The sequence below is a fragment of the Gorilla gorilla genome, chromosome 5 (assembly GCF_029281585.2).
Source record: "Gorilla gorilla gorilla isolate KB3781 chromosome 5, NHGRI_mGorGor1-v2.1_pri, whole genome shotgun sequence".
NCBI lineage: Eukaryota > Metazoa > Chordata > Mammalia > Primates > Hominidae > Gorilla > Gorilla gorilla.
This window is the reverse complement of record NC_073229.2, coordinates 142703419-142729826: the sequence shown is the minus strand read 5'-3', so window position 1 is coordinate 142729826 and position 26408 is coordinate 142703419. Positions and strand designations below refer to the sequence as shown.

Sequence of the window (26408 nt, the reverse complement as noted above, 5' to 3'; positions counted from 1 at the left end):
TCTCTTGGTGAATAAAGATTGTTTAAATTTTATGTTGTTTGTATTATTTTCATCTTCATTACTGAGCTTTGTAAATTTATGTACTTTTTAGTTAAGGTATGACTCTTTTACCAGAAAACACTTGTAGAGTATCTCTTCAGATAGACTATTCCAGGAAACAGAGGAAGATTTGCTGTGTTACGTGACATGTTGTGAGTGATGAATAAGCTCAGAGACAAAGGCAAGTGAAGGAGAGATAACAAACTTGAAGAATTGCAGAGGTTGTATTCCAGTCAAGTGTGGTAGCACTGGATTATCTAAATTTAACAGTATTTGTCCAGGCCAAAGAATTTTGAACTATTTTCAGCTGCACTACAGTAAACTTTTATTAGGAGCATGTTTGGCCATTAAGTGACATATTTTGGCAACTTTCCATAGTATCTGGATCTCATCTAAGTAGCATGTGGTTGGGATTGTTGTAGATGCCTGCTATCCTTACTCAATTTTGAGAGTGGAATCTGCCATTTCCAATAAGAGGTACCTATGTATATTTTCTGGGTCTGTAAATCTATATGGTTAGGGTCTACATGCCTACATTAGGGTAGAGAACAGTGTGTCATATGCATTTTTAGGTAAAACATGTAAATGAGGCCTTCCCGTTGCTCCCTGAGTTTGGCAGCTACTAAATATATATAAAAAGTGTTTACCTGTAAAAATGTCTCTGTTTCACCTTTACACATTTTGAAATGTTACTTTGATGGCATACTTTGTTTCTTCAAATTAACTCACATAGTTACAAGGTTTATAACTACCTTTTACATTGCATGTTCATGTCAAAGTTTTGTTATTAATAAGTTATAAATTATATGCTTAAATTAACGTGTTCTTGATTACTTATATTGGTTACAGTGATGTAGAAACATGATAGATTACTTTGAAATTCTAAGTAGAACAGCACAGCAACAGTAATTTTATGATTTATCAATATGTGAATTTTGATACATGTTTTTCTATCAAAACAAGTACCTCGGTTTTCTGGGATATCGTCAATATGTATATTTTACTAGTAATATATAACTGCCATGCAATGGTATGCTTCTCAAAGCCAGTTATGACTTTACTGAATAAAAATTCTTGTTTTCTAACTACTTGGGAAAAAATGTGTTACTAAAGGGATATAGGGGAGAAGTTATTTGAATATAAAATCCTTTCCTCTTTTCTATATTAGGAAGCAGGATTGTCTTCTGCCTTAATAGAAGGCTTCTTTGTTCTCCTAGAGTTCTGACAGCACCTAAGAACCAGCTTGTAGGTTGTTATCAACTTCATTCTTCATCCATGCATTCTTGGTGTAGGGTATATATGTCATCTGGCCTTTTCTCTTATCTCATGGCTAGTTGCAGATGTGGAGTTGCACCAAAGTGATGATGAGATAGGAACTTACAGCCACGACAGTGCATTCTGTCATCTATAGTGCATCTTTGGGACTTAAGGATTCTCTTCTAGCAGATGAGGCCTTTATTTCCCTTCAATACTTCTTCTAAGGTAGAGAGTGAAATAAAGTATAAGTATTTCCTGTATTATATTTTTTGTTGATGTCTAACATACAGTAAAGTACATAGGAATATTAATCTTTAATAATAGCTCCATTCCAATACACACCCACATACATCTCCCCTTATAATCACCACTCAGGTCAAGATACAACCCAAATGCCCAGTAGGTTTAGCTTGTGACTCTTCTCAGTCTGTATGGTGACACCTTATATCCTACCCATCTCTACTGTTCTGACTTACCATTATTGATTATGTATGGTCTGTGCTAGCATTCTTTTGTTTAGCATAATGTCTCTGAATTTTATCTATGTTGTTTTGTATAATAGTAGTTCTGTTTTATTGCTATATAGTGTTCTAGTGTATACTTCTACCACCATTAATTATCTATTCCTTTGTTAACGCATTTGGGTTGTTTCAATTTTATTATGATAAGTTCTTTTTGCTTCTACTGTTGTTGAGTGGGAGATATGTAAACATTTACCTACAATTTTAGAAAAATCAAATTTTAATATGATAATTGAAGTATAATTTACATGCAACTTTTAAGATTTTTAAAGATTAAATTTACATAAAATGCTATAATTTGAGTTTTGAAGAATGTATACAGTAGTCCTTTAATAAATTAAATCTATAAGATTTAATTTATAATTTAGGCATAGTAAGAAATTAACAATAGCTAATAATAAAATAGAATAATTATAACAATATGAGAGCATCACTACTCTTGCACTTTGGGGCCATTATTAAGTAAAATAAGGATTACTGGAACACAAATACTGCGATACTGAGAGTTGGTCCTTTAACCAAGATGGCACTACACGCCAGTGGGTGGATAGCATATACAGTGTGGATGAGCTGGAGAAATGGATGATTCACCTCCTGGGTGAGAGGAAACAAAATGGTGTGGGATTTCATCACACTACTTAGAATGGAGTACAATTTATAATTTGTGAATTTTCTTTATTTCTAGAATTTTCCATTAATATTTTCAGGCAACGGTTGACTGTGGGTAACTGAAACCAGAGAAAGTGAAACTGCGATTATATGAGGATAATTTTACTGCAAGAGAAGTGTGCGACATTTCCATCACTCCAGAAAGCTACCTTTTGCCCCTTTGTAGTTAGTCCTCTACACTGCTTGGCAACCACTGATCTGATTCTTATTGTTTTGCCTTTTGCAGAAGTCCTATGTATAGAATCAGATAGTTGATAGCCTTTGAGTGTGGTTTCTTTCACTTTTCATGCTGCTGTTGAGATTCATCCATGTTGTTGCATGTTATAAATTTGTGTGTGTGCCTGTGTGTGCTGAATAGTACTGCGTTTTGTGGATGTAGTACCGTTTTTATCCGTTTATCTTACAGACCCATGGGTTGTTTTTAGTTTCGGATGATTATGAGTAAACATTTGCCTATGGTTCTATGTGGACATGTTTTTAGTTTTATTTGAGTATTTATTTTTATTATTTATTTATTTAGAGAAAACAGTCTGTACTGTCACCCAGGCTGGAGTGCAGTGGCTCAACTGTAACTGCAGTTGTTCACTGCAACTTTTGCCTCCCAGGTTCAAGCCATTCTTGTGCCTCAGCCTCCCAAGTAGCTGGGATTACAGGTGTGCACCACCACATCTGGCTAATTTTTATATTTTTAGTAGAGGTGGGGTTTCACCGTGTTGGCTAGGCTGGTCTCAAACTCCTGGCCTCAAGGGATCCACTTGCCTAGGCCTCTCAAAATGCTGGGATTACAGGCATGACTGACTGCACCCAGCCTTTATTTGGTATTTATAAATACCAAATTCAATTTCCCATTTAATTACCTTTCCCCTTTGTTAAAAAATCAGTTTACTCTATGCATCATTAGATTTGTGGATCTTTATTCTGTTTCATTGGTCTGTCTGTCCTTATGTCAATAATACAACCTCTGCCACCTGAGTTCAAGCGATTCTCCTGCCTCAGCCTCCTGAGTAGCTGGGATTACAGGCATGTGCCACCACGCCCAGCTAATTTTTGTATTTTTAGTAGAGACAGGGTTTCGCCATGTTTGACAGGCTGGTCTCGAACTCCTTACCTCAGATGATCCGCCCACTTTGGCCTCCCAAAGTGCTGGGATTACAGGTGTGAGCCACCGCACCTGGCCAATTTTTTTAGTGATATTTTATAGTTTTCAGTGTACAGATCTTACACATAGTTTATTACATTTTTATTTCTAAGCTTTTAATGTTTTTGATGTAAATGATATTATATTTTTAATTGTCCTTTTGTTGTTAATATATAGAAATATAATTGGTTTTTTAAAAAAAAATTGACCCTGAATTGTATAATCTTGTTAAAGTCACTTATTGGTTCTAGTAGGTTTTTAATTGGTCTATTAATGTGGTAAACTGCATTGATTTTTTTGTTTTGTTTTGAGACGGAGTCTCACTCTGTTCTCCAGGCGGGAGTGCAATCGCGTGATCTCAGATCTCAGCTCACTGTAACCTCCACCTCCTGGGTTCAAGCCATTCTCCTGCCTCAGCCTCCCGAGTAGCTGGGATTATAGGCATGAGCCACCACGCCTGGCTAATTTTTGAATTTTTAGTAGAGACGGGGTTTCACCATGTTGGCCAGGTAGGTCTTGAACTGCTGGCCTCAAGAGATCCGCCTGCCTCGGCCTCCAAAAGTGCTGGGATTACAGGTGTGAGCCACTGCGCCCAGCTTGCATTGATTTTTAAATGCTAAACTTAACTTGCATTCCTGGGAAAACCGTATGCCAAACGTATTATCTATGTATAGCTCTATGTCTGGATTGGATTTGGTTTGATTTTGTTAAAGTTTTTTGTATGTATGTTCATGATGGATGTTGGTTTTTCATTTTCTTTTTTCCTACTGTCTTGTCTGGTTTTGTTATCAGAGCATTGTTGAACTCATAAAATGAGTTGGGAAATAATTCATTTTTTTTCTGCCTGTGAGTTTGTGGAGGATTGGTGTTGATTCTTTAAACATTTGGTAGAATCCTACAGTGTAACAGTTTGGACCTAGAGATTTTTTTGGGAGCTTTTAAAAAATTATAAATTCAGTTACTCTAATAGTTTATAGGACATTCAAATTATTTCATATTGAATGAATTTGGGTAAGTTTGTGTTTTTTAAGAAGTTGGTCTAATTCAAGTTATTGAATTTGTGTGTGTAGAATTGTTCCTAGTAATTACCTTATCTTTTTAATGTCTGATGGTCTGTAGTGATATCTATTTCACTCCCTAATAACTTGCCTCTTCTTTTTTTCTTTCTCAGTCTAGGTAATGGTTTATAAATTTTATTGATTGTCTCAATGAACTAGCTTATCTTTCTGAATAGATTTTTCTGTTTTTTTTTTGTTTTAAACTCTATTGATTTTTGTTCTCAGCCTTCTTGTCTTCCATCTGCTTGCTTTGGGCTTATATTCTAGTTTCTAAAGATGGAAGCTTAGGTTGAGAGCTTTTTCCCTTTTTCTAATATAACTGCTTAGTGCTGTAAATTTCCTTCTCAGTACTGCTTTACCTGCTTCCTTAAAATTTTGATATTTTCGTTTTCAGTCAGTTAAACCTGTGTATTATTTAGAAGTGTGTTGTTTAATCTCAGTGATCCGCCAAAATGATAGTATTGTATTAATTTGAATTCTGTATTTGCTTTAAGATGTATTATTGTTTTAAATACTGTCAATTTATAACATGCTTCATTATTTTTCAAGCCTAGCCCTATTACCTTTCTCAAAATTTTTCTTCTTCTACTGTTTTATATTTTCTTTAGATTTAGGTAGAAACCACCCAAAAAATCAGTACTTCATTTTAGGAGTAGACTTACTTTTCCCCCAGTCCTTCCTATGATGATTCAGATGCTCTATCTCAAGAGTTAATGTTGGTAATTGATATTTTCTTAGAAAGTGATCCATTTCATCTAAATCTTTAGATTTATTGTTATGGTATAAAACACAGTACAGTTTTATTTACTTTTTGCTCTCAAACTTTTTTATTCCAACCTTTATTTGGGGTTCAGGGGTACATAACCAGGTTTGTTACATGGTTAAATTGCATGTCACTGGGGTTTAGTGTACAAATGATTTGTCATCCAGGCAGCAAGCATAGCACCTAATAGGTAGTTTTTTTTTACCCTCACCATCCTTCCACCCGCCCCCCTCATCAAGTAGGCCCTGGTATCTGTTGTTCCTTTCTTTGTATCCATGTGTATTCGATGTTTAGCTCCCACTTTTAAGTGAAAACGTGGTATTTTGTTTTCTGTTCCTATGTTAGTTCTCTTAGGATAATGGCCTACTCCATCCATGTTGCTTCAAAGGACATGATATTATTCTTTTATGGCTATGTAGTATTCCATAGTATATATGTACCACATTTTCTTTATCCAGTCTACTGTTGATGGGCATTTAGGTTGATTCCATATCTTTGCTATTGTGAATAGTGCTGCGATGAACATGTTGTGCATGTGTCTCCGGTAGAATGATTTATATTCCTTTGGGTATATACCCAATAATGGGATTGCCAGGTCAAATGGTAATTCTGCTTTGAGTTTTTGGGAAATCATCAAATTGCTTTTCACAGTAGCTGAACTAATTTATCCTGCCAACACTGTATAAGTGTTCCCTTTTCTCTGCAACCTCGCCAACCTCTGATTTTTTTTTCTTTTTAGTAATAACCATTCTGACTGGTATGAGATGGTATCTCATGGTTTTGATTTGCATTTCTCTAATGATTAGTGATACTGAATGTTTTTTCATATGCTTGCTGGCCACATGTATGTTGTCTTTTGAGATGTGTCTGTTCATGTCTTTTTCCTTCTTTTTAATGGGGTTGTTTTTTGCTTGTAAATTTGTTTAAGTTCCTTATAGATTGTGGATATTAGACCTTTACTGGATGCATAGTTTGCAAATATCTTTTCCTATTCTGTAGGGTGTTTGTTTATTCCGTTGATAGTTTCTTTTGCTGTGCAGAAGCTCTTTTGTTTAATTAGGTCCCATTTGTCAACTTTTGGTTTTGTTGCAATTGCTTTTGGAGTCTTCATCATGAAATCTTTGCCAAGGCCTGTGTCCACAATATTTCCTAGGTTATTCTCCAGGGTTTTTATAGTTTTAGGTTTCATAATTAAGTCTTTAATTCATCTTGAGTTGATTTTTTGTATATGGTATAAGGAAGGGGTGCAATTTCAGCCTTCTGTGTATGGCTAGCCAGTTATTCCAGCATTGTTTATTGAACAGGGAGTCCTTTCCTTTCTCTTTTGATTGTTTTTGTTGACGTTGATGAAAATCAGGTGGTTGTGGGTGAATGGTATTATTTCTGAGCTCTCTATTTTGTTTCATTGGTCTGTGTGTCTGTTTCTGTACCAGTACCATGCTGCTTTGGTTATTGTAGCTTTGTTGCATAGTCTGAAGTTGGGTAACGTTATACCTCCAACTTTATTCTTTTTGCTTAGAATTGCCTAGGCTATTCAGGCTGTTTTTTGGATCCATATGAATTTTAAAAGTTTTTTCTACTTCTGTGAGGAGTGTCATTGGTAGTTTGATAGGAATAACATTGAATCTGTAAATTGCTTTTGGCAGTATGAACATTTTAACAGTATTGATTTTTCTTATCCAGAGCATGGGTTGTTTTTCCTTTTTTTTTTTTTTTTTTGGAATCATCTCATTTCTTTCAGCAATGTTTTGTAATTCTTGTTGTAGAGCTCTTTCACCTCCCTAGTTAGTTGTATTCTTAGGTATTTTATTCTTTTTTGTGGCTATTGTCAATGTGACTGTGTTCTTGAATTGGAAGTTGTTGGCATATATGAATGCTACTGATTTTTGTTCATTGATTTTGTATTCTGAGACTTTGCTGAAGTTTATCAGATCAAATAACTTTTGGAGAGAAACTATGGGGTTTTCTAGGTATAGAATCATACAGTCTGCAAATAGAAATAGTTTGACTTCTCTCTTCCTATTTGTATGCCTTTTATTTCTTTCTCTTGCCTGATTGCTCTGGCTAGGACTTCCAGTAATATGTTGAATAGGAGTGGTGTGAGAGAGCATCCTTGTCTTACTCTGGATTTCAAGGGGAATGCTTCCAGCTTTTGCCCATTCAGTATGATCTTGGCTGTGTTTTTTTTTTTTTTTTCATACATGGCTCTTATTTTTAAGTATGTTCCTTCAGTGCCTAGTTTGTTTCACAAAATATTTTTCTTTTGATTTTTTTCAACCATTTGAAAATATTAATTCCGGTTTTAGTTTGCAGGCTGTGAAAAAACAGAGTGAACTGGATCCCCACTTTACATGGTGTCTTTCTTAGAGGTGTGCTAAAGTTGGCAATATGATTGTGGGTTTATGTCTCCATTTATTCTTAATAGTTTTTTCTCATATGAGATATACTATTAAATGTGTAAACGTTTGTGATTATTTTATCTTCGTGGTAACTTTTATCTTTTACCTTGTAAAGTTTTATAAAACTTTATTTTTATTTAATGATTTTTTTTGGCCTGGATTTTATTACATCCAAGAGTGATACTGTCACTCTGCATCTATTTTTTCATGTTAGCCAGTATTGTGCAAGAACATAGTTTGCAAGCCACAGTAGCTCCTGATCTATAATAAAACAAAAGAAAACATTAACATTTATATTGTGCTTCATTTTCAATAACTTTTAGTCTGAAGGTTTTAAGGCAATTGCGCTTGGCTTTCCTCCTTTTCCACAATCATATATTAATGTACTAAAGGTAAGACAGTGCTATCTAGAACTTTAAAAGTAGATATTTATGTATACTCAAAGTTGCTATGGCATCATAGTCAGAGGGAAAGGGCTTTTTCTCCTCACTGCTTTTGGGCATAATACTTGAAACTTAATAGATAATTGATACTAGTAAGAATTTTTTTTTTTTTTTTTTGAGACAGAGTCTCTCTCTGTCGCCCAGGCTGTAGTGCAGTGGTGCGATCTCGGCTCACTGCAAGGTCCGCCTCCCAGGTTCACGCCATTCTCCTGCCTTAGCCTCCCAAGTAGCTGGGACTACAGATGCCCACCACCATGCACAGCTAATTTTTTTGTATTTTCAGTAGAGATGGGGTTTCACAGTGTTAGCCAGGATGGTCTCGATCTCCTGACCTTGTGATCCACCCACCTCGGCCTCCCAAAGTGCTGGGATTACAGGCATGAGCCACCATGCCTGGCTGATACTAGTAAGATTTGATAAGTTGTTAGCCTATGTGATACATATAAAAACACTCATCAAATGTGTAAGAGAAGATAATTTTGTCTTATAAATAAAGGCAGAAAACCTTTAACATTTGCAGACACGTTAAATTGACAGTTTTTGAATAACTTCTCTGTAAGATTGTAATGTGGGAATGTGAGGAAGAATCAATTTGAACACATCTAATTCCCTTATCACTATTCCACCTTTGTTTAGGACTTTCAAAAGATAAATGGTTCCAGGGTAGATACCTGATTTATTTCCACATTTAGTGCAAAATGGTTCTGTGTTATTTCTATCAGATTTTCTTTTAGCTCTGTCAAGACTGGAACCTAGACTGTCAATTATAATGAAAATACATTTTCATTAGTTTTTCCTTTTCTGTATGCCTTTAGTAGTGTATCAGTTGTTTATAGAGAATGCAAAATCATAAAGGTATAGTAGCCTTGCTGTTTGAGACTTCACAATATGATTTTTTTATTCATGAATTTTGCTAGGTACTTCAAATTCCATTCTATAACTTCATTTAATGTAGTATAGATGCTGGCTTCATTATAAAAGCCATTCTCCTTAGAAGGTAAAATGTCTCCGTAACTGTCATGTTTAGAGGTAGGCAGATACACATGGATTTAAAAAATTACTTTTAAGTCAACCTACAGCGTTTGGTAGGATGTCAGGTTTTGTTCTCTCTTTTAACTATTTTATGAATCAGGGTTTAAGTTTAGTAAGGAAGACTATCATAAGGAAGACTGCTGCTGGTTTGGTAAATTTTAAATATATTGTATCTTAATTACAGGGAAAGGAATCCTTTTTCTTTATTCCTGTTTTCCCAGTTTCAGAGCTCTCAATTTTTATTTCTAAAGGGTTTAGATCAGGGGAGTTACAACACAGAATAATACGTTCTCATATTTTGTTTTGTGTATATTTATGGAAGTATTTGGCAAGTACTTTAGCAGTCCATCCTGCCAATGGTTCAAAGTGCTATAAAAGCAAATAGTGTTGTCAGTTGCTGTTTCTCTTTATGCCTAGTTGTTCCTTCTGTTTAATCTTTTTCTTGATGCCAAGAAACGTTAAAAAAAAAAAAAGAAAGAAAAAGAAAAGAAAAGCCACTTTCTTAAGGTAATTGTCAGCCATGGGAAATTTTTTTTAGCAGATGACTTGTGAAGAGTAAAATAGTGTTAATGTCTTCTTGAGAAGATCATCATCTGTTGCCTAGGTACTTGTCTTACTGAAATAGGCACAAGATGTATAAGGTGAAACATAGCTTCAAATAATATGGTGTGGATGACTGCTGGTGTGTGGTCATTGGAAATAGAGAATCTACCTATTTTAGATCTTTGGAAGAGGAGACCATAAATCCTTAATCTAGCCTAGAAGATTTTTGTTAGGCATGCTAATAATATGCAAAGTAATATAATATACAAAAACCAATACTTAAAGTACATGTCAACTGTTATTAGGATTTAAATAATGTATAACTCAGTAGGTAAATAAAAATAGATATTTATTTTTAATCTCCCAAGTAAATGAAATATTAGTATTATAAATTATAGCAGATTTAATAATTCACCACATCATTTTAAGCATTTCCAAATCCTACTTTGAGTTTTGGAATTAGTGATAATGCTCTTTTGTTTAGCTTTTACTAGCTTTAATAAATTTCCTGTTTGAGCCACAGTTTGACAAAAGAGATTTTATCAAATGACTTACCCATTAAATTGATAATCAGTAGGTAATGCGGAGTTTCACTAAGTAGAGAGTTTCTGTTAATAATATTGTTTATAGTGTTAAATTTTTTCTCACAGTCTGAGAACAGTTACTTTCAAAACAGTTTTCTAGTCCTTATGATGAAATTTGGAACACCTAATTAGGCCATAGTGCCACAGGGAAAACCCCAAAACTGGGGTTCAGTCTGGGAGGCCACATGGGTTCTTGGCTTTATGCGGGAAGGAAAACAGTGAGCCGACAGTACAGGGAAAGCAAGTTTGTTAAGAAAGTAGAGCCGGATGCGGTGGCTCATGCCTGTAATCCCAGCACTTTGGGAAGCCGAATCGGGCAGATCACCTGAAGTTGGGAGTTTAAGACCAGCCTGACCAACATGGAGAAACCCCCGTCTCTACTAAAAATACAAAATTAGCTGGGCATGGTACTACAGCCAGCTACTCAGGAGGCCGAGGCAGGAGAATCACTTGAACCCAGGAGGCAGAGGTTGCGGTGAGCTCTATTGCGCCATCGCACTCCAGCCTGGGCAACAAGAGTGAGACTGCATCTCAATTAAAAAAAAAAAAAAAAGTAAGTAAAGGAATGAAACAGCGGCTGCGCCACAGGCAGAGCAGCCATGAGGGTTGCTGGTTGGCTATTTTTATGGCTGTTTCTTGATCGTATGCTAAACAAGAGGTGGATTATTCATGAATTTTCCAGGAAAGTGGCAAGGAATTCCCAGAATTCTCCTTCACCTTTCAGACCATATAGGGTGACTTAAGGATTTTGCCATGGCCTTTGTAAACTATGTTATGGCACTGGTGGGAGTTTACTTTAGTATTCTAATGTATTATCATTAGCATATAATGAGAAGTAAAGATGACCAGAGGTCGCTTTCATGGCTGTCTTGGTTTTGGCAAGTTTTGGCCAGCTTTTTTACCCCATCCTATTTTGTAAGCCGGGTCTTTGTGACCTGTATCTTGTGAAACCAGTTCTGCTGCACACCTGTCTCAATAGTAGAAGCAGTGGAACAATGTGGTCCTTAAGATCAGGTGCTCCTTTGTTGGGCTGCCTGGGTTTGAATCTTAGCTCTGCCAATTAAGTATAAATAAGATTGTAGGTAGTGTTTAATTGGGAAGATTTTGCGGGACTGACTTGTACAAGAACTAGCTAATCAGAAAGGATGCCTATTTATGGATGGAGCGGGGTCCTGAAGGTCACTTGTGCTGGGGAGTAACTGTGTTATTTGTTGGATCATGGGGCATTCTGGAGAGTGGCCTGGACAGTGAAAGAGACAGTCCGCACAGTGGTGTAAACAGCAGTTAGTTACCAACCACAGCGAAACTACTTCAGTATTCTAACAGCTAACATTATCTGTACTGGTGCATACTGGCTGAATATCAGCCCTTATTGTATATTAGGCAAGGGAGAGAATGAAATTCAGAGGCAGATGTCTAACCTGCCCCTGTAACACTATGTGTCACTTTTGAAATATCTTCCCATCTGACAAAAGTATGTGCCTTCTTTTCAACTGATCTCTATCCTTAGTCTGTTCATCCTATCCTGTCTCCTGCGTGAAACATCCCATCCTAATATTACTTGACAGTCATCTCAAAGAGTTAATCTGTGACTGGTTGATGTTATGCAATTAGTGGTTTATTTTGAAGGTCTTATTAATAGCATTTTTGGAAAGTAAAGGATAAAAATATTGTTGGGTCAGAGTTAGCTGCCTGGATCGCGGTTGCGCTGGGGCAGCCCAGATCAGAGACAGCTGCTGCCCGCCAAACCGGGGCAGTTCAGATTGCAATTTAGATCATATGAGAGCCAGGGGACGTCTCCTACCGGTCTCCGCTGGCCGTCCTATAGCACGTCCACCAGGACTGTGCCAGCTCCAGTTTCAGACCTCGCGAGTCACAGATTCAGATTCAGAACAGACACAGACAGACAAACGGAGACGAGCCAGCTCACCTATCAGTAGATCGATCCTAGCAGATCCGTTGACCAGGGGTCTGGTGGGCTTGGGGAATCCCGGACGAGCCCCCAGATGTTATGCCCAGACCGTTAGTTCCCCAAAGAAGACCACCAGAGTCCAGAGTCAAAGCCAAGCGGCAAGGATCTTTACTACAAGTTCGAACCTGGTCCCTCCATTCCACAGCATACAAGAGGGCCCTGAACAATGCGAGTGTTTGCTTTTTATAGCCTGAAAGTTACAGGGGAACAAAGGAATTCTTTTGGTTCCCGCTCTTTCAGTAAAACTTTGAACGGCTGTCCCCTTATCGGAGACTTTCCTGGTGGTGTTTGTACTGGGCTCAGGAAGTTTGAGAGATATATGGCGATATGTGGTGGGATGGGAGGATGGGATGTGTTTGTACTGGGCTTGTTTGTTTTGAGCCCGGGGCTGAGGAATGTGCCCGGCTCCTTTCAATATCACTACGCATTTGAATTCTCTTGAAGCTGCTTTGTGGTGTTTATACAACATCTTTTGGCTTGCCAAAGAACTGTGTTCCTATTTGATTTACCAGTTATACTAGGTTCCTAGAGATGATATAACAGAGTATCACAAATGAGCTAGCTTAAACACCAAAAAATTGTCTCACAGTTCTGGAAGTTGAATGTAAGAAATCAAGGTGTTGGCAGAGTTGGTTCCTTTGGATGACTGTGAAGCAGAATTTTTCCTATGTCTGTCTCCTAGCTTTTGGTCTTTGGCTTTCCTTGTCTTGTAGATGTGTCATTCCAATCTCTACTTTCATATTCACATGGCATTGTCTCTGTGTCTCTTCACATAGTCTTCCTTGTGTATGCAGGTCCAAAATTTCCCCTTTCTTTAGGGACACCAAACATTGAATTAGGCCTTACCTTAAGGAGCTCATCTTAGCTTGACTCATCTGCAAAGACCCTATTTCCAAATAAGATCACTTTCTGAAGTTACAAGAGGTTAGGACTTCAACTTATCTTTTTAAGGAATACAGTCGAACCTATAACACCAATATTTTTTAAATGTTTGCTGCTTTTTCAACGGAAGAAATATAAGGATATCTGCCATGTTAGTTTCTACCGTTGGTTTATTTAAATATCTGAAACCTTTCTTACATTCTAAGCAATTTTTTCTAAGTGATATATTTCATCCAAATTATCTACTTAGTAGATGGTTATATTTTCTATGTGTTCCATTTTCTATGGATATACTTACCACTGTTGTAGAAAAAAATTGGGTTCTTGTCACATGACCAGGGAGGATTAGGCATGCAGACACCTTGAAGGGTGATTGGAAAGGAATTTATTGGGTGAAAGGGAAAAAAGAAACAGACAAACAAACAATCATCAAAGCAAGATAGAGCCCTGCTAACAGGTCCTCCACCTCACAGATTGATTTCCAGGTCACCAGGTGAGCTGAAGAGAGCGGGCTCCTCCCCCACATAAGGCAGGAATTCCCCATGGCTCCACCCATTTCCCCCAGAGCGCATGTTGGGCTCCAGTCAGCTGTGGGCATGCCCACATGAGCCCTGGGCAGGCTTCCTCATCTGCACAGAAGCACCTGCACACTTGTGGAGTGGGTCAGAGATTCTCCAAGGACCCCTTTTTATCTGCCTAGGCATTTGGTTGTCTCACTACTGTGTGAAAATATTTGTGATTTTGAAATTTTAATGTAAGTAAATGATGATGTGATGCACGTCAACTTGAAGTCTGAATACTACAGATACTGCTTTTATTTTCTTGTGGAAAATCTGCTAATGTTTGTCTAGTTAAGCCATGGCACATTCCTACATTGTATTACTCCCTTAATGATTAATCTCATTTCCAGAAAACTTCCACTTCCACTTCCACAAGGTAATGGGAATAAGATCTTATATGGTTTTGTTTGTTTGTTTGTTTGTTTAGATGGAGTCTTGCTCTGTCACCCAGGCTAGAGTGCAGTGGCGTGATCTCAGCTCACTGCAAGCTCCGCCTCCCGGGTTCACGCCATTCTTCTGCCTCAACCTCCGGAGTAGCTGGGACTACAGGCGCCTGCCACCACGCCTGGCTAATTTTTTGTATTTTTAGTAGAGATGGGGTTTCACCGTATTAGCCAGGATGGTCGTGATCTCCTGACCTCGGCCTCCCAAAGTGCTGGGATTACAGGCGTGAGCCACCGCGCCTGGCCAAGATCTTATATAGTTTTATAATTTGCCAGGATAAACGTTCTGTTGTCATTAATTCTTCATTAGATGTATACATTTCCTTTAGAACTTCCTTGAAATTGTCCAAGTTATGTTGTATTCATAGTGTGATTTCCGAAAGCATTAAAAAATCAAAGAGGGAGTTCTTTTTTTTTTAATATAAATCTTTGGGAAAATATGATAGTATATAAATATTTTCTTTAAATATGTTAGTATACTAATTGTGTAAACATGTTTGTGCAGGTTTTGACTGGATCATCTCGTCAAAGTTATTCACCTGGCTATCAGGATTTCAGTAAGTGGGAATCAATGTTGAAAATAAAAGAAGGACTTCTAAGGCAGAAAGAAATTGTAATCGATCGGTGAGTCTATTTTAAATTATTAAATATTTCAGGCTTACAGAAATTTAGATTAATGAAACAATTAACTTTATGTCCACTACATAGAATTTAAGATCTAGAACCTTACAGATTCATCGATGCCACATCTCTGCCCCTCCTCAATCCCAATCCTTTGAAGAAGTACTATTAGAACGGATGGTTTATCTGTCTGATTTCTGTCATCCCTCCTATTCATTTTAGTGAATTATTTCATTATTTGGAAGCTCCATTCTGTCTTTTCTGTACGTGTAGCGGGTTAGCTGCAATGCTAATCAGCTATTAGAGCTACAAGATAATGTCTTCGTGTTTTACCCTCGAGAACTATCCAGTTGGAAAGCTAATTTAAAGCAGTCATTTCCTGTAATGTATGCTAGGTCTGAAGCCACAGAAACTACAAAAATGACGAATGTTTAAAATGAAATGACTTATAGTTAAGAATTATGGCAGTTTTGGGGGACATTCTAAAATGTTTAAGGGTTTGAGTACCTAAGCTCTGAAAAAAAATTATTTATACTTAATAGACAGTCTCCTGAGTATTGTGAGCAGTAAACCTTCATGTTACATCATTATATTTTCTTTAACGTATATTCTACATCATTTATGTATGCTTTTGGGATAATTAAATATGTTGTATATCATGATAATTGGGAAGCAATTCCAGGAGGCTTTTTTTTCTTAACCAGTGCTCGTAATTACTTATTTTCATATGCTTGCATAGGATAATGCAGTAGGTGTTTTATCCTTAAAATTCTAATTTCAACCTTTAAATGCATTTAATAGTTGAAATTTCACAAGATTTTGCTTAGAAATTTAGCATTGTTAATGAAGATCTACTGGAATATAAACTAGACCACAGACATCTGCATTTTCTTGTTCTCCACTATATTCCCCCAATTTTTCTTTTTTTTTTGGGAGTCTCAGTCTGTCGCCCAGACTGGAGTGCAGTGGTGCCATCTCAGCTCACTGTAACCTTCACCTCCCAGGCTCAAGTGATTCTTGTGCCTCAGCCTCCTGAGTAGCTGGGATTACAGCTGTGCACCACCATACCTGGCTAAAGTTTATATTTTTTAGTAGGGACAGGGTTTTGCCGTGTTGGCCAGTATTGTCTTGAACTCCTGGCCTCAAGTGATCCACCTGCCTCGGTCTCTCAGAGTGCTAGGATTACAAACATGAGTCACCATGCCCAGCCTATTCCCAATATTTTGAAAAGTGCCTGGTATTAGTATATGCCTTAAAACTTGATACTTCCATACTTGATAAATGAAGGATTGTGGAAGATAGTTTTAATTGATTTTAGGAAAAAGCTACTTAAAAATATTAGTTGTTTCTGGTACAAGTGAATGTTATATACGAATAAGTACAGGCCCAGTTGGATGTGTATTTTTAATACCTATAATTTAATATAGGTGCAATTTTATATAATTGAAATTAATATTCGCTCTTGTTGCCCAGGCTGGAGTGCAGTGGCATGATCTCGGCTCACCACAACCTCCACCTTCTGGGTTCAAGTGATTCTCCTGCCTCAGCCTCCCAAGTAGCTGGGATTACAGCCATGCGCCGTCACGCCCGGCTAATTTTGTATTTTTAGTAGAGACGGGGTTTCTCTATGTTGGTCAGGCTGGTCTCGAACTCCCGACCTCAGGTGATCCACCAGTCTCGGCCTCCCCAAGTGCTGGGATTACAGGTGTGAGCCACCATGCCCGGCCTGAAATTAATACTTTTAAAAAATGGACTAAAATTCAGTTTTACTTACATGGATTTGCCCTCCCTCAAACAATGGAAATCAGTTGATGTTATTATTTTTTTTTGAATACCATTCCATTGGATATAAGTTAATAGAAAATGCAGAAAATTATTGACATAATATAATAAAATATATATTTCTCAATTTTATATATTGTAGAAACAGACTAAGGAATAATTCAAAATAACTCAAGTTGCTCATTTGGCTAATTCTTCAGCTAGGCTTATTTATGCGTCTGTGGTAGCAGGTGGGGGCTGGGTGGCATAGGATGGGCCACGGCAGGATGGCTTGTCTTACTCCACATGTTCTGTCATCCTGCAGGAGGCTAGCCTGGGTTTGTTCGAGTGGTGGCTGGGTGGGATTCTAAGAAAGAATGAAGCATACGAAGTCTCTTGAAGCTTAGACTCAGAACTGGCTCAACATCACTTCCATTATATTCTGTTAGTCACTAGACCAGTAGTGGACTTCACTTCTGGCCAGTGGAAACAGCAAAATCACGTTGACAGGAGGCATTAGTAATATAGGAAGGGTAATAATGGAGGCATTTTAGTAAATAACCTACCCAGTATCTTAAATAATCTTTGGTTTCTTTATGAGTTTATTATAAAGTTTTTGATAATCAGTGCATTTGATATTGTATAAAACAGAAGAGAAACTAAGCAGCTTTTGTTTCTAAAGCAGCATAACTGTCATTTAAAAGTAAAAATGTATATACAAATTTCTATAACATATATAGTACTTAAATTGGAATTAAATATATAACATTTATGTTTTTGAAGAAGCAGATTAGAGTAATGGCCTTTAAAATGTTGATGGCACATGTAGAGGCTATTTCAGAGCCAGACTTCATGGGATTTGGTGTCCAATTGGATGGAATTGAAAGTAAACCTGCCGAACTTTTTACTTTGGGATATGGTGTGGTCAGCGATACCTTTCAAATCACTTAACTAAAAATTATATGTTGTATATTACTTCTGAAAATATATTATCCAAAATTACATGAGAAAAAATGTGTTTTTTTTCACACTGCGTATAACTTTCATAGGAGGAGACTGGATTATTAGGTTAAAGCAGAGAAAATGGGAAAAATAACTGCTATAGAAACTGTTCCTAAATGCTCCCCATCTCATGAGAAAAAGTGTATAGATTAACTTCAGGAACAATTCAGAAAAACATTTGCCACTATAACCATTTAGGTGATTGAGTAGTGCTTGACCTTTTGCATTTCGATCTCCTTAACTGACTGAGTGAAGGAGTGTCACCACTTAAGCAAAAATGAAGTTTTTTGAAAGTTTAGCTCGTAAAAGTAGAGTTTGGGATAGTGGTTACTGGAGGCGGGAAGGCTGGGGGAAGTAGTGAATACAGAGAGGTTGGTTAAGGAATAGAAAGTTGCAGCTAGATAGAAGTTCTAGTGTTCTGTTGCACTGTAGGGTAACTATAATAAACAATAATTATATATTTTTCAAATAGCTAGAAGAGAGTAATTTGAATGTTAACAGCATAAAGAAATGATAAAGGTTGAGATGATGGATATGCTAATTGCTCTAATTTAATCACTATACATTATATACATGTATCTAAATATCACATTATACCCCACAAATATGACAATTATGTCGATTAAAAAATACATATTTTCAAAACGTTCTTAAATATATAGAAATAAAATTGGTTTTGTATCCTGCAATCTAATCTCACTAATTAGTTTAAGTAGGTGTTTTTTTGTAGATTCAATAGGATTGTTTACATAAACGATCATGTTGTCTGTGATTAAAGGTGGATTTACTTTTTCAGTATAGAGTCTTTTTATTTCCTTTTCTTGCCTTCTATTGAAGTAAATAGAGCCTCCAATACAGTGATGAATAGAAGCAGTGAGAGTAAACATCCTTTTCCTTCTCTTGTCCCTAATTTGTTTTAGGTGAAAGTCTTCAGCCTTTCACCATTAAGTGTGATGTTAGCTGTTTTTCGTAGTTGCCTTTTTTAGATTGTGGAAACTACTTCTATTCTAGGTAGCTGATGAATTTTCAGATGTAAAACCTACCATGTTATTCCTGGGATATACCCCCTTGGTTATGATGTATTTTCCTTTTTATCTATCTTTGGATTCCATTTGTTAAGAATTTTTACATTTATATTTATAAGAGATATTGGTCTGTATTTTTCTTTTCTTGTAACGTATTTATCTGGTTTAGATATTGGTCATGCTGGCCTCATAGAGTTGGGAATTATTCACTGGTTTTTGGGGTACCTTGTGTACAACTAGTATTTTTTATTTCCTAAACTTTCAGCAGAATTCTTCAGTGAAGACTCCTGACCCTCCTGATCTTTCTGTATTGAAAGGTCAACGAAAAACCCAATTTCTGTAATATACATAGGGCTATTTAAATACTCTGGAAACTCTACTTTGGGTTTCATTTGTTCTTCTTTTTCTAACTTGTTTTTTTGAGACGGAGTTTCACAACCACCCCCCCCCCCCCACCACCCACCCACACACACACACACACGCACACGGAGTTTCACAACCCCCCCCCCCGCCCCACACACACACACACGCACATGGAGTTTCACAACCCCCCCGCCACACACACACACACACACACACACACACACACACAGTTTTGCTCTGTCACCCAGACTGGAGTGTGGTGGCGCGATCTCGGCTCACTGCAACCTCCGCCTCCCGGGTTCATGCAGTTCTTCTGCCTCAGCTTCCTGAGTAGCCCGCGACCACACCCAGCTAATTTCTGTATTTTTAGTAGAGACAGGGTTTCACCATGTTGACCAGGCTGGTCTCGAACTTCTGACCTCGTGATCTGCCCGCCTCGGCCTCCCAAAGTGCTGTGATTACAGGCATGAGCCACCACACCTGGCCCTTTTTTTTTTTCTAACTTCTTAAAATGGAGGCTGAGATAATTTGAATGCTTTCTTCTTTTCTGGTATAGGCATTTAGTCTCTCGGACCACAGTGCAATCAAATTAGAACTCAGGATTAAGAAACTCACTCAAAACCGCACGACTGCATGGAAACTGAACAACCTGCTCCTGAATGACTACTGGGTAAATAATGAAATTAAGGCAGAAATAAAGATGTTCTCTGAAACCAATGAGAACAAAGACACAATGTACCGGAATCTCTGAGACACATTTAAAGCAGTGTTTAGAGGGAAATTTCTGGCACTAAATGCCCATAAGAGAAAGCAGGAAAGATCTAAAACTGACACTCTAACATCGCAACTAAAAGAACTAGAGAGGCAAGAGCGAACAAATTCAAAAGCTAGCAGAAGACAAGAAATTACTGAGATCAGAGCAGAACTGAAGGAGATAGAGACATGAAAAACTCTTCAAAATATTAATGAATCCAGGAGGTGATTTTTTGAAAAGATCAACAAAATAGATAGACTGCTATCCAGACTAATAAAGAAGAAAAGAGAGAAGAATCAAATAGATGTGATAAAAAATGATAAAGGGGATATCACCACTGATCCCACAGAATTACAAACTACTATCAGAGAATATTATAAACACCTTTACGCAAATAACTAGAAAATCTAGAAGAAATGGATAAATTCCTGGACACGTACACTCTCCCAGGTCTAAACCAGGAAGAAGTCAAATCCCTGAATGGATCAATAACAAGTTCTGAAATTGAGGCAGTAATTAATAGCCCACCAGCCAAAAAAAGTCCAAGACCAGACAGATTCACAGCCAAATTCTACCAGAGGTACAAAGAGGAGCTGGTATCATTCCTTCTGAAACTATTTCAAACAGTAGAAAAAGAGGGAATCCTCCCTAACTCATTTTATGAGGCCAGCATGATCCTGATGACAAAACCTGGCAGAGACACAACAAAAAAAGAAAATTTCAGGCCAATATTGCTGGTGAACATCGACGCAAAAATCCTCAATAAAATACTGGAAAACCGAATCCAGCAGCACATCAAAAAGCTCATCTACCACAAACAAGTCGGCGTCATCCCTGGGATGCAAGGCTGGTTCAACATACGCATATCAATAAATGTAATCCATCACATAAAACCAATGACAAAAACAACACGATTATCTTAATAGATGCAGAAAAGGCCTTCGATAAAATTCAACACCCCTTCATGCTAAAAACTCTCAATAAACTAGGTATTGATGCAGTGTATCTCAAAGTAATAAGAGCTATTTATGACAAACCCACCGCCAATATCATAATGAATGGGCAAAATCTGGAGGCATTCCTTTTGAAAACTGGCACAAGACAAGGATGACCTCTCTCACACTCCTCTTCAACATAGCATTGGACGTTCTGGCCAGGGCCATCAGGCAAGAGAAAGAAATAAAAGTATTCAGATAGGAAGAGAGGAAGTCAAATAGTCTCTGTTTGCAGATGACATGATTGTATATTTAGAAACCTGCGTCGTCTCAGCCCAAAATCTCCTTGAGCCGATAAGCAACTTTAGCAGAGTCTCAGGATACAAAATCAATGTGCAAAAATCACATTCCTATACACCAATAACAGACAAACAGAGAGGCAACTCATGAGTGAACTCATTCACAATTGCTACAAAGAGAATAAAATATCTAGGAATAGAACTTAAAAGGGATATGAAGGACCTCTTCAAGGAGCACTACAAACCACTGCTCAAGGCAATAAGAAAGGACACAAATAAATGGAAAAACATTCCATGCTCATGGATAGGGATAATCAATATTGTGAAAATGGTTATGCTTCCCAAAGTAATTTATTGATTCAATACTATCCCCATCAAGCTGCCATTGACTTTCTTCACAGAATTAGAAAAAACTACTTTAAATTTCGTATGGAACCAAAAAAGAGTCTAGATAGCCAAGACAGTCCTAAGCAAAAAGAACAAAGCTGGAGGCATCACACTACTTGACTTCAAACTATACTAAAACGCTACAGTAACCAAAACAGCATGGTACTTGTACGAAGACAGATAGATGAATGGAACAGAACAGAGGCCTCAGAAATAACGTCGTACACCTACAACCATCTGATCTTTGACAAACCTGATGAAAACAAGCAATGGGGAAAGGATTCCCTATTTAATGAATGGTGTTGGGAAAACTGGCTAGCCATATGCAGAAAACTGAAACTGAACCCCTTCCTTACACCTTAAACAAAAATTAACTAAAGATGGATTAAAAACTTAAGCGTAAGACCTGAAACCATAAAAACCCTAGAAGAAAACCTAGGCAGTACCATTCAGGACATAGGCATGGGCAAAGGCTTCATGTCTAAAACACCAAAAGCAGTGGCAACAGAAGCCAAAATTGACAAGTGGGATCTAATTAAACTAAAGAGCTTCTGCACAGCAAAAGAAACTATCATCAGAGTGAACAGGCAACCTACAGAAAGGGAGAAAATTTTTGCAATGTATCCATCTGACAAAGGTCTAATATCCAGAATCTACAAGAACTTAAACAAATTTATAAGAAAAAAACAACCACATCAAAAAGTGGGCAAAGGATATGAACAGGCACTTCTCAAATGAAGACATTTATATGACGAACAAACGTGAAAAAAAGCTCATCATCACTGGTCATTAGAGAAATGCAAATCAAAACCACAATGAGATACCATCTCACGCCAGTTAGAATGGTGATCCTTAAAAAGTCAGGAAACAACAGATGCTGGAGAGGATGTGGAGAGATAGAAACACTTTTACACTGTTGGTGGGAGTGTAAATTAGTTCAACCATTGTGGAAGACAGTGTGGCAATTCCTCAAGGATCTAGAACCAGACATACCATTTGACCCAGCAATCCCATTACTGGGTATATACCCAAAGGATTATAAATCATTCTCCTATAAAGACATATGCACACGTATGTTTATCGCAGCACTATTCACAATAGCAAAGATTTGGAACCAACCCAAATGCCCATCAATGATACGACTGGGTGAAGAAAATGTGGCACATATACACCATGGAATACTATGCCCAGCCATAAAAGCGGATGAGTTCATGTCATTTGCAGGGGCATGGATGAAGCTGGAAACCATCATTCTCAGCAAACTAACACAGGAACAGAAAACCAGACACCACATGTTCTCACTCATAAGTGGGAGTTGAACAATGAGAACACATTGACACAGGGAGAGGAATATCACACATCAGGGCCTATCTGGGGGTGGGGGTCTTGGGGAGGGATAGCATTCGGAGAAATACCTAATGTAGATGATGGGTTGATGGGTGCAGCTAACCACCATGACACGTGTATACCTATGTAACAAACCTGCACATTCTGCACATGTACCCCAGAGCTTAAAGTATAATAAAATAAAAAATAAATTTCTAAGTTCTTCTTTATCAATATCTTACAAATTTTAATTTGTTTGGTTTTCATTTTTGTTCACCTCAAAATACTTAATCTTCTGATTTCTTCTTTGACCCTAAAGTTATTTACAATTATGTTACATTGTTTCCAAATACTTCAGGATTTTCTAGAATTCTGTCTGTAATTGTTTTCTGATTTAATTTCACTGTGGTCCAAGAATATATTCTATATGAATTGAATTCTTTTAAGTTTGTTGGTGCTTGTTTCATGGCTCAGAAGATCATCTGTTTTAATAAGTGTTTCATGTATCCTTGAAGAGGGTGTGTATTCTGCTGCTTTTGTCTTTTGTGGGGAGTATTCTAGAAATTCCTTTTAGTACAAATCAGTTGATAGTGTTTTTGTCTTTTATATTCTCTTGACTTTCTGTCTACTTGTTCTATTAATGTCAATTATTGAGATCCAGGTGTCAAAATATCCAATTATAATTGTGGATGTATCTGTTTCTCTTCTGTTTTATCAGTTTTTTTGCTTCATGTATTTAGACACTGTGCTCTTAGGCCCAAATGTCATGACGTCTTAATGAATTGATCTTTTTATTATTATTAAGTTATAATTTTTGTCCCTGGCAATATTCTCTGCTCTAACAATCTGTTTTGGCCTGGCAAGTTGGCGCACATCTGTAATTCCAACACCAAGAAGTTGAGGCGGGAAGATCACTTGAAGCCAGGAGTTTGAGACCAGCCTGGGCAACATAGTGAGATTTCACCTTCACAAAATTAAAAAAAAAAAAACTTAGCTGGGCACAGTGGATCCTATATATAGTCCCAGCTATTTGGAAGGCTGAGACAGGAAGATGGCTTGAGCCCAAGAGTTCAAGGCTGTAGTGAGCTATAATCACACCACTGCCTTCCAGCCTGAGTGACAGAGTGACACCCTGTCTCTAAAATAGAAAAAAAAATCTGCTTCTACTAATATTAATATAGTTACTCTGGCTCTCTTTTGATTATTTTTAGCACAGGTTTTCCTCTTTTTACTTTTAACCTGTTTGTGTCCTTATGTTCAGAATGGTTTTCTTTCTTGTAGATAGTATATAATTAGGTCCTACTTTTTATCCATTCTGCCAATGTCTGCCTTTTGATTGGGAGTATCTAAACCATTTACATGTTGTGATTATTGATATGGTCAAGTTTAAATCTCCTATATTGGTATTTGTTTTCTTTTCTTTTTTTTTTTTTTTGAGACAGTGTCTTGCTCTGTCTCCCAGGCTGAAGTGCAATGGCACGATCTCGGCTCACTGCAACCTCTGCCTCCCAGGTTCAAGCCATTCTCCTGCCTCAGCCTCCCAGGTAGCTGGGACTACAGGCATGCATCACCATGACCAGCTAATTTTTGTATTTTTAGTGGAGATGGGGTTTCACCATGCTGGCCAGGCTGGTCTTGAACTCTAGACCTCAAGTGATCCACCTGCCTCAGCCTCCCAAAGTGCTAGGATTACAGATGTGAGCCACTGTGCCTGGCATTGCTATTTGTTTTCTTATTGTCCCATCTGATCTTTGTTCCCCTTTGCCTTCTCTTGAATTAGTTGAATATTTTTTTACAATTCCTGTTATCTGTTTATTGGCATGTTAGCTATACTTCTATTGTTATAATGATTGCTTTACAGTTTATAATATACTTTAAAGTATAGCAGTCTATCTTCAAGTAATACTATACTATTTTATGTATAATGTAAGAATCTTATAAAGCATAGTTCCATTTTTTTCTCTTCTAGCCTTTGAGCTATTTTGTCATACATTCTACATCTACAAAGGTTATACAACGTGGATATACATTTTTTTTTTTTGCCTCAAACAATTTATGATCTTTTAATGAGATTTAAATAATAAGAAAAATATCTTATGTATTTATTTGCCCATGTGTTTATCATTTCTGGTATTCTTCTTTCTTTTGTGTAAATTCAGGTTTTCATCTGGTATATTGTTCTTTTACCTGAAGGTGTTCCTTTATCATTTTTTTTGTAGTCGAAGTGTGGGGTGATCAATTCTTTCAGCTTTTAAGTTTCCAAAAAAGATCTTTATTTAACCTTTAAAAAAATATTTTCTGTGGGTGAAGTATTATAGGTTAACAGGTTTTTTTTGTATGCTTTTTGTGTTGTTTTCAAATTTTTTCTTATGTCAAAAATTTTAGGTTGAGAGCTTTTAAATTTTAGTACTTAAAGTACTTCATTGTCTTATTGATTGCATTATTTCAGTTGAGAAATTTGCCATCCTCTTCATCTTTGTCTCCTTGAATGGATTTATCTTTTTTCCCTCTGGCTGCTTTTAAGATTTTATTACCGTAATCTATTTGATTTAGATGTACCTTGTCTTAGATTTCTTCATGTTACTTTTATTTGGGGTTCACTGGGCTTCCTGAACCTATGGGTGTATAGTTCTCATCAGATTTGGTAAAATTTTGGCCTGTTTTACACAAATATTTTTTTCTGTCCCCTACTCCCACCCCCTGCCACCTTCTTACCTCCTCTTTAGAGATTCCAATTGTACATATATTTGGCCTCTTATAATCTCGCAGCTCACTGATACTATGAGCTTTTTTGTTTTATTTCTTTGACCTTTTTTCTCTGGTGTTTCTTTTTAGATAGTTTCTATTGCTGTTTTTAAATTTACTGTACTTTTGTGCTGTAATGTCTAATGTTTTAATCACCATTCCGTGTGTTGTTTGTCATGTATGTCTCCTCTTAACATGTTCGTTCATTCTTCTAACTTAAGCATATGAATAGTTATAATAACTGATTTACTATCCTTGTCTATTCTAACATCTCTGTCAGTTCTAGCTCACTTTCAGTTGATTGGATTTTCTTATTATTATGAGTTACATTTCTGCTTTTTTTGTACTCCCAATAATTTTTTGATGCCAGGCATTATGAATTTTAACTTGTTTTTGATGTTACATTTTTGTATTCCTGAACTTTATTCTAGGAAGCAGTTTTTGTACTTGCTTTTAAATTTTGTTAGGTGGCATTAGAGCTGTTTTATCAAGGGTTATTTTTTCCCCACTGAGACAAGACTCATCTTACAAACCCTGGGTTTCTCAGCCTCAGCACTGTTGATTTTTTTTGGATCAGATAATTCACTATTGAGGGTGGCTATCCTGTTCATTGTAGACATTTAGTAGCATCTCTGGCTTCTGCTCACTAGATGCCAGTAACATTCTGCCCCAGTTGTGAAAATTGAAAATGTCTCTGGATGTTGCTAAATGTTAACTGGTTTCAAAACTGTCCCCAGTTGAGAATTGCTGATGCCCTGGGAATCATGAAGCTTTTTATTCTGGCAGTTGGGAATAGCCAGTAATTCCAAGGCACCCTGAAGCACTGTTCCCTGTAATATTTTTTTTGGTTGCCCTTCCACTCTACACACACCGTCGGTAGCTTCCTC

The 26408-nt window shown here is 37.0% G+C and overlaps 1 protein-coding gene across 4 annotated transcripts in view; it reads left to right on the top strand.

Annotated features, from left to right (window-relative positions):
- CEP85L (centrosomal protein 85 like) overlaps positions 1 to 26408 on the top strand; it is a 193246-nt gene that overhangs the window by 115342 nt on the left and 51496 nt on the right. For all 4 annotated transcript variants that reach the window (XM_055391939.2, XM_031012185.3, XM_055391941.2 and 1 more), the window contains one exon: positions 14809 to 14927. In XM_055391939.2, the coding sequence (XP_055247914.1) occupies positions 14809 to 14927 (119 nt within the window). The remainder of the gene's footprint in view (positions 1 to 14808; positions 14928 to 26408) is intronic.